The sequence below is a fragment of the Lepidochelys kempii genome, chromosome 6 (assembly GCF_965140285.1).
Source record: "Lepidochelys kempii isolate rLepKem1 chromosome 6, rLepKem1.hap1, whole genome shotgun sequence".
Taxonomy (NCBI): domain Eukaryota; kingdom Metazoa; phylum Chordata; order Testudines; family Cheloniidae; genus Lepidochelys; species Lepidochelys kempii.
Genome location: NC_136385.1, coordinates 10086462 through 10094318, shown reverse-complemented (window position 1 = coordinate 10094318; position 7857 = coordinate 10086462). Strand labels below are relative to the sequence as shown.

The following is a 7857-nucleotide window of genomic DNA, read 5'->3' as shown; positions in this document are numbered from 1 at the left end:
CTCCTCCGAGGCCCGCGGTGAACTCACCGGTGCGCGCTGGGCGTCGGTTCTCGCCGCAATCCTCGACCTCCAGGAGGGGTCCGGGCAAGGCTAAATTGCAGCCTCGTCACCCACCCAGGGACACCAAAAGCTGTTGCCGGCACCCAGTGCCGAGAGGCTAAACAACAGCTGGAGTTGGTTCGCTGCCCAGTGTGCTACACCCAAGAATCACAACGGGGTGGAGAAGCAGAAAAGTTTATTTGTAGCTGCAAAAAGGTACAGGGAGAATAAAATCTCAAATCCTGCACACAGAGCAGGAAGTTACACAGGCTTTTATACATCCTTTTTCCCAGCATACCTATCCAATAGCAAGCTGCCCTAAGTATCCATATAGCCAGCCAATCCAGTTCCCAGCTAGTTCCCTTGTTCTCTGTATCATTTCTTAAACCATACATAAAGCTGCTTTATTCAGCATTGTTCTTCCGTATCTGCCCTGTTTGGCCTTGCGTCGTTTCAGGCAGTCTGACTCTGCAGCATATTGTTGCAGATCCTCAGCATAACTGCTGCGAGTGCCTCCAGGCGGGGGGTGGGGTGGGGCAAGGACACGGACACCTGGGCCTAGTGCGAGGGGGCTTCATCTACACTTGTGGTCTTCCATCCCCTCGAGTTACCTAGTGGCCATGACCCAGTGTCCCCAACAACTTGCTTGCTTTTAGACAATGGTGGGCCCCAAACCAAAATGGAGTCACATATGCTAACTTTTCCTTAACAGATATATTAGCTGAAGGTTGTGTTCCCATTCAGTCTCCAAGAGGACTGTGATCAATGCTGTCTCCAGGACTGTGGAGCAAAACCTATCACTATTTTATCTATGGGGAACTGAGGCCCAGAGCGGGGATGGTGCTTGATGATGGTCACATAGGGAGTCTGTGGCTGAACCAGGAATGGAACCCAGGAGTCCTGGCTCCCAGCACCCCCCGTGTCTGTCTCTGTCTCTTTATAGGTGCCAGGCAATTGCTGTGGTACTGATGAGCAGAGGGATCAAGGTTGCAGGCCGCAGGGTGGAAGAGGAGCTGGGGGCGACTCGGAGGCCCGACGAGGCCTGCACGTGGCGATTCCCAAGGCTCTGCAGAGGCCGGTAGTTGTTCTGTAGCCGGGGCCCAGCATCTGAGTTTGTGGAGCTGAGGATGGAGGGGAACGCAGCCACCTGGGGAGAGAGAGACAGATTAGTGGGGGGGGGTCAAATTGAGGGGGGAGGCAAACTTGGGGTGCCCTACTGCGTGCAGAGGAGGACACCCCATCAATGGAGAGAACTGGGAAGGTTCTGATGGGGACCACTTTGGAGCAGAGAGAGTGGGGGTTTGAACAGCAGAGGGGAGGTGAGCTGGAAAAAGAGACCAGGAGCCCTGACTCCCAGCCCCCTCTGCTCTAACCCACTAGACCCCACTCCCCTCCCAAAGCTGGGGAGAGAACCCAGGAGTCCTGACTCCCTCCCTTCCCCCCAGCCCCACACTCACCACACCAGGAGGCACCAGGATGGGGTTGGGGAAGACAGTCCAGACCACGACTTCGTCACAGTTGGGGGTGGTGAGGGAGCCCTGGTAGCGGTAATAGCGGGCTAGGTTCACCGAGCCCAGGAGCTCCCGCAGGGAGAAGGAGCCGTCCAGATCTGTTTTCTTCCCTGGAGGGGCAGAGGGAGAGTGAGGGCCCCTCCCAGAGCTGGGGATAGAACCCAGGAGTCCTAGCTCCCAGCCCCCCTGCTCTAACCCACTAGATGCCACTCTCCTCCCAGCTTTAGGGACAGAACCCAGTAGCCCGGACTCCTAGCCCCAACCCCGCTCCTCTCATCCATTAGTCTCTCTCGCCCCCTGGTGGCACAGAGCTGTACTGCCCCCAGCCCCAATGCTAGGCCAGCCGTAATCCACCTCTCGCGCACCCCAGTTCAGGGGATACTCACCCTTCAGAGCCACCTTCTTCAAGTGTTGGGTGAAGGAATCCCAGGAGTGGGAGGGGCGTGTGTGGGCTGTTGCCTGAGGGACAAGACCACATGAGTACAGCAAATAGGGAAACTGAGGCGTGGGGAGGGCTGGGAGTCATAGAGTGACTCAGGGTAAGACTCCAGTCCCTCCTTGAATCATTAGATACCATTTCCCATCCAGAGAACCCAGGAGTCCTGCTGCCCAGCCCCCACTGGACCCCGCTGCCTGTCCAGAGCTGGGGATAGAACCCAGGAGTCCGGGCTTGTCGCCCCGCACTGCCTCACCTGGAGGAAGAAGGCCAGCACAGCGATTCCCTCGGGATCCTTGAGGGCGTCAGCCATGCTCAGGTTGTTCTTGGTATGAACAATGTGGAGCTAAAGGGGGAGAGAGAGAAAAATTGGAGAGTGCCCCCTATGGAGCCCCTGCGTGCTCCCTGCAGCCCAGCGCCCTCTACGGAGCCCCCCACCTGCTCCCTGCAGCACAGCGCCCCCTGCTGAGCCCCGACCTGCTCCCTGCAGCCCAGCGCCCCCTGCTGAGCCCCCGCCTGCTCCCTGCAGCCCAGCGCCCCCTGCTGAGCCCCCCGCCTGCTCCCTGCAGCACAGCGCCCCCTGCTGAGCCCCCGCCTGCTCCCTGCAGCCCAGCGCCCCCTGCTGAGCCCCCGACCTGCTCCCTGCAGCCCAGCGCCCCCTGCTGAGCCCCCCGCCTGCTCCCTGCAGCCCAGCGCCCCCTGCTGAGCCCCCGCCTGCTCCCTGCAGCCCAGCGCCCCCTGCTGAGCCCCCGCCTGCTCCCTGCAGCACAGTGCCCCCTGCTGAGCCCCCCACCTGCTCCCTGCAGCACAGCGCCCCCTGCTGAGTCCCCGCCCGCTCCCTGCAGCACAGCGCCCCCTGCTGAGCCCCCTGCCTGCTCCCTGCAGCACAGCGCCCCCTGCTGAGCCCCCCGCCTGCTCCCTGCAGCACAGCGCCCCCTGCTGAGCCCCCGACCTGCTCCCTGCAGCACAGCGCCCCCTGCTGAGCCCCCTGCCTGCTCCCTGCAGCACAGCGCCCCCTGCTGAGCCCCCTGCCTGCTCCCTGCAGCCCGGCGCCCCCCCGCTCTGCCCCCACAGCCCACTCCAGACCGCACAGCATCCCCCAGCTCAGCACTGGGGCCAGTGCTGCGCCCCCTGCCTCTCTCACCTCCATGGAGAATCCTTGGTAATTGATGAAATGCTCCGAGCCAGGCTGGGCTGCCCCCTGGCCCCAGTGCAGGTGGAAGGATTTGGCTGTGTAGATAGCTGGGAGCCCCTGGGCGCTGAGACGGAGCCCATCCGCTAAAAGCACATCCACTGTAGGGGATGGGAAGAGAGACCAACACAGGGAATGGGACCCAGGTGTCCGGAGTGGCAGTGCTGGGCACTCACTCCGGGGCAGGGACCAGGGTGGGGAATGGGACCCAGCAGGGCTGTAACATGGGCAGGGTGAGCCGGGCAGCCACCCAGGTGTGCCCCACTGTTTGGTTCAGAAGCTGGTGGGAGCGACCTGCCCGCTTGGGCCCCTGGGTCTCTGAGCTGTGGGGAGCCAGGGTGCTGGCTGGCTGCCAGGCAGCCCTCCCTGCCCTGTGCCCCAAGCCAGGCCACCTCTGCACAGCCAGGTGCTCCCCAGGCAGGGCGGGTGGCACGGCTCCTCTCCCCTTCTGTGCTAAATGGAAGGCAAAATCGGGGGGGACGGACAGGCCCCCTGCCTGCCCCCCCATGTGTCGCCTCTGGGGGGCACAGATATGTTTGCTCACCACAGGTGCTAAAATGCCTAGTTCTGGCTCTGGGACCCAGGCACCTGGCCTGGCAGTGCAGGGTGCTCGGTTTAGGGGCAGTCTGTGCCTACCTGTCGTCCCCTTGTTTTCCATGGAGATAAGCTTCCTGGCATCCCCATAGCCAGCGAGGGACACAGCCCCCAGGTGGGGATTGTGGACAGTATCAAGGGTGACGATGTTGATCGGGGATTGCCTGGTGCCGTTACAGTGACCCAGAGCCGCCCATGTCTCTGGACCTGCCAAGAGGGGAGAAGCCAACAGGGAGGGGGAAGGGCCACAGAAGAAAATGGGGGAGGAGTCAGAATGTTAATCAGCTGGTGTCACCCACCCCAGAGGTGGCTGCATGAATCATAGAATATCAGGGTTGGAAGGGACCTCAGGAGGTCATCTAGTCCAACCCCCTGCTCAAAGCAGGACCAATCTCCCATTTTTGCCCCAGATCTCTAAATGGCCCCCTCAAGGATTGAACTCACAACCCTGGGTTTAGCAGGCCAGTGCTCAAACCACTGAGCTATCCCTCACCCCAAATTTTAGTCCAGGAGTCAGGATTCCTGGGTTCTGTCCCTGACTCTGGCAGCGGAGTGGGCTCTGGTGTGATAAAGTGGGGGAGCTGGGAGTCAGAACTCCTGGGTTCTCTCTGCAGCTCCGGCCAGGGAATGCTGTCTAGTGAGTTAGAGCAGGGGAGGCTCCTGGGTTTTACACACGGCTCTGGGAGGGATTGTGGTTTAGAGCAGGGAGGTGGGGCTGCCCCACCCCTTCTCTGTGCCTCAGTTTCCCCACCCACCCAAAAAGTGAGAAAAGAGTAATTAATCCCACTCTGGGTGAGGTCAAAGGCTGCATGTCTGTGTCGCAGGGGATGGATGGGTTCTCTTACCACATTTTGGGTCTTCGTAGCACCAGGAACCTGCAGGACAGAGAGAGGTGGGGGAGGGGGTCAGAGCCGGGAGGTGGCCAATAAATAACCACATCCTGCTGCCCCCTCTCCCCTGGGCTTGGCCCCAGCAGGTAGGGTCACTGTAGAGCAGGGGCGGGGCGGGCTGGGGAGCAGCTTTACCTGTTGTATCGGCACTGGTGAAGCCGGCGCCCAGCAGCGTCCCCAGGACAATGAGGTGCTGGACCCAGGCAGGATTCATGTCTCCGATGTCACCTGCTGACAGCAACCTGGAGAAAGGATTGGAGAGTCTGGATTCAACTCCCCTGCCCTGGTCCAGCCAGTGCCCCACTCTGGGGCCAGATTGGAGCCTGCGCCCTAGAGGGGACGGGCCCCATGCCTCATTTCCCACCCCTGGAGCTGGCGCCCCTAGAGGAGACAGGCCCCTAGAGATGCTCAGCAGCAAGCAGCTCTCACCTGCTCTGTGCCTGGTGGGGGAAGGTCACACTGCAGGGGTGAAGGGCTCCTTGCAGCTCCTTATATACATGGGGTCACCGCCCAGTCCAGCCCAGTGCAGCCGGGGGGTGGAATTACAGGGAAGGGATGAGTTACATCCACGGGGTGGGGCAGTGACAGAGAGAGGTTGGGAAGGGAGGGAGAGAGAAAACCAGGGAGTGGGAAGGAAAGAGGGGGACGGTGAGAAAGAGGAGAAAGGGGCGCCAACCTGGGAGGCCGTGGGCACCCTCTGTAGGGGGAGAGCTGGTCTCAGATGCCCACGTCGGCTCTCGCTCTTCTTGGAAGGGATGTGCAGGAGAGATGGCGCAAGAAGGAAGTGACACAGGGCAGCCTGGCATGGGGCACAGCACGTCCCCCGCTGCTGGAAAGGTACCTCACACCCACCCTGGGGTGAGCAGATGTCCCTGAACCACTGCCCCTTATTGCCCGCCGAGAGCTGGGGATGGAACCCAGGAGTCCTTGTTTCCTGCTCCCCCTGATCTAACCCACTAGATCGCACTCCCCTCTCAGAGCTGAGGGCAGAACCCAGGTGTCCTGGCTCTCAGTCCCCACGTCTAAATTATTAGACTAGATTTTTGCCACCCTCAGTTATTGGCACTCAGAGGATAGAGAGCGCCCTCTATTGAGCCCCTCCCACTCCACTCCCGGCACAGCACCCCCTAATGCCGCTCTGGGGCATTGGGCCAGCCGCCTCTCCTGAACTACCAGGTGTGTTCATAGCCCCCTGAGGGCATTCGGCAGCTGGCGGGTGTACAAGGCGAAGATGCTGATGTTATCTTCTGTAACCCCATGATACCCAGATCTGTTTCCCCATCTGATGAAACTCAAGCTGGGCGGATGGAGCAAGCGTGCTTCCTGGGTTTACAGGTTCTCATTTCCCATTTAACAGGCTGAGACTGACTCACAACAGTGTCAGGCTGGTGTCTTTCATACACCCTGCTCAACATGTGGGGAACACCCACAGATCTCCAGGAGCCGGAAGACTTCCTTGAACCCCTCAGCTGGGGCTAGAACCCGGAGTCCTCGCTCACAACCTCCCATCTCACCTACTAGACCCCACTCCCCTCCCAGAGCTGGGGGGAGAACCAGGTGTCCTGGTCCCAGGATGGGGTGCAAGAAGGGTCAAAGTTGGCGTTGATCCCCCACCCCTGCCCCGACTGGTTCTCTAGCCTGGAGATGTGGAGTCGCTGGGACTCTCTGAAAACAGGGCAGGAGGATGAGGCCAGATAATTTTGGTGACATACCACGGCCCATACAAGGGTTTTAAATTCATGAGGTTGGCTGCTTCCCCACTGTGACCTGTACTGACCATGACAGTCATTAATGGGGGGCAGGGTCTAGTGGGTTAGTGTAGTGAGTGGGATGGGGGAGGGCTGGGAGTCAGAACTCCTGGGTTCTCCTCAGAGCTCTGGGAGGGGAGTGGGGTCCAATGAGTTAAACAAGGGGGGTCTGGACTCAGGACCAGTTTGGGGTTAGGGGGCTCAGATCACAAAGGCATGTGGGGACAGGGGACAGAGGACTCTCTCTTTGTCGGTAGCATCTACAAGTGTGACTGGGAACCAGTCTGGATAACTGGGCCAGCTTGTGGGAACTGGTCTGTGTTGTACCCAGAGGGAAGTGTCTTCCTCTCCTCGCTGGGAGCCTGTAAACAGGCAGCTGCTGACAGTGTAAACTCTGCTGTGCTTCACCCCAACAACTGATCTCCCCTCAGGCCTGGGGGTTGTGCAGACAGAGGTCATGTCATCCTTGCTTATAACCTCTGTCTCTCTCCAGAGGCCCAGCGCCCCTGAGGGGTTAGTGCTCTGCACAGCTAAAACGCAGAGAAGAGATGGTAGGGATGGAGTCTATTGTTTTGGAGGGGGCATGGGAGCCAGGACTCCTGGGTTCTATCCCAGTTCTGGCAGGGGAGTGGGGTCTATTGGGCACCTGCAGGGGGTTAGGCCAGATGACTCCTGCAGTCCCTTCTAACCCTATGAATCTATGATCAGACCCTGGGGCGGTGGGTTCCCATCTTCTCTGCAGTTCCTCCGAACTCCCTGATGCAACGCTAGGTGAACTGGTACCAAACAGGAGCCTAGGGTGCAGCTGCCCCCTGCCAACCTGTGGGCCCCCCACCCAGTGCGTGTGTGCTGATGCCTGGCTGGGCTTTCAGCCCTGCCTATGGTAAGTTTGCGCCCCACTGCAGTCGGACATGTTCTCCTGGCCTGGCATGTGGGGAAAGTGAGGCACCAGCTGGGGAAGGGAGTCAGTGAGGCAGCCAATGACAGAACCCGAGTCCTGGCTCCCGCGCCCCCTCGAACCCACTCCCCTGCCAGAGCCGGGGACAGGACCCGGGAGCGGGCGCTAGGGTGGGTGACAGCAGCTGTCCAACAGTCTGACCCCGCCCACTGGTTCTCTGTGGCTCCTCCCCCTCCGTGTAGACCCCTCCCCGCTCGTCAGCGCCAGGGAGGTGGCAGACCCCCGGGCAGTGTGACAGCCCCCGCAGCCACGCCCCCAGCGGAGGTGAGAACCGCAGCCCCCGGCAGGCATTGCTCCCCGCCCGAGCAGAGCCCCCCGCGCTACGCCTTCTGGGAGCTGTAGTCCTTTCCCCGTCAGCTCCGGTAGGGAGAACTACAGCCCCCACAATGCATCGCGCTCTCCCCGCGTCTCATGGGAGGTGTAGTTCCACCGGCCGCCTTTAGCGCGGACCCTGTCCGGGCCCGAACTACAACTCCCACAAACCCCCGG

The 7857-nt window shown here is 60.7% G+C and overlaps 1 protein-coding gene across 1 annotated transcript; it reads right to left on the bottom strand.

The window, feature by feature from the left end:
* Nucleotides 1-226: 226 nt before the first annotated feature.
* Nucleotides 227-2337, bottom strand: LOC140913693 (carbonic anhydrase 15). The gene is made up of 4 exons (XM_073350497.2): nt 2243-2337; nt 1937-2009; nt 1497-1660; nt 227-1186 (listed from the first exon to the last, which is right to left on the bottom strand). Exons 1-4 carry the CDS (start codon nt 2297-2299, stop codon nt 977-979), a joined length of 504 nt encoding a protein of 167 aa, XP_073206598.1. The 5' UTR covers nt 2300-2337; the 3' UTR covers nt 227-976.
* Between the last annotated feature and the right edge of the window lie 5520 nt (nt 2338-7857).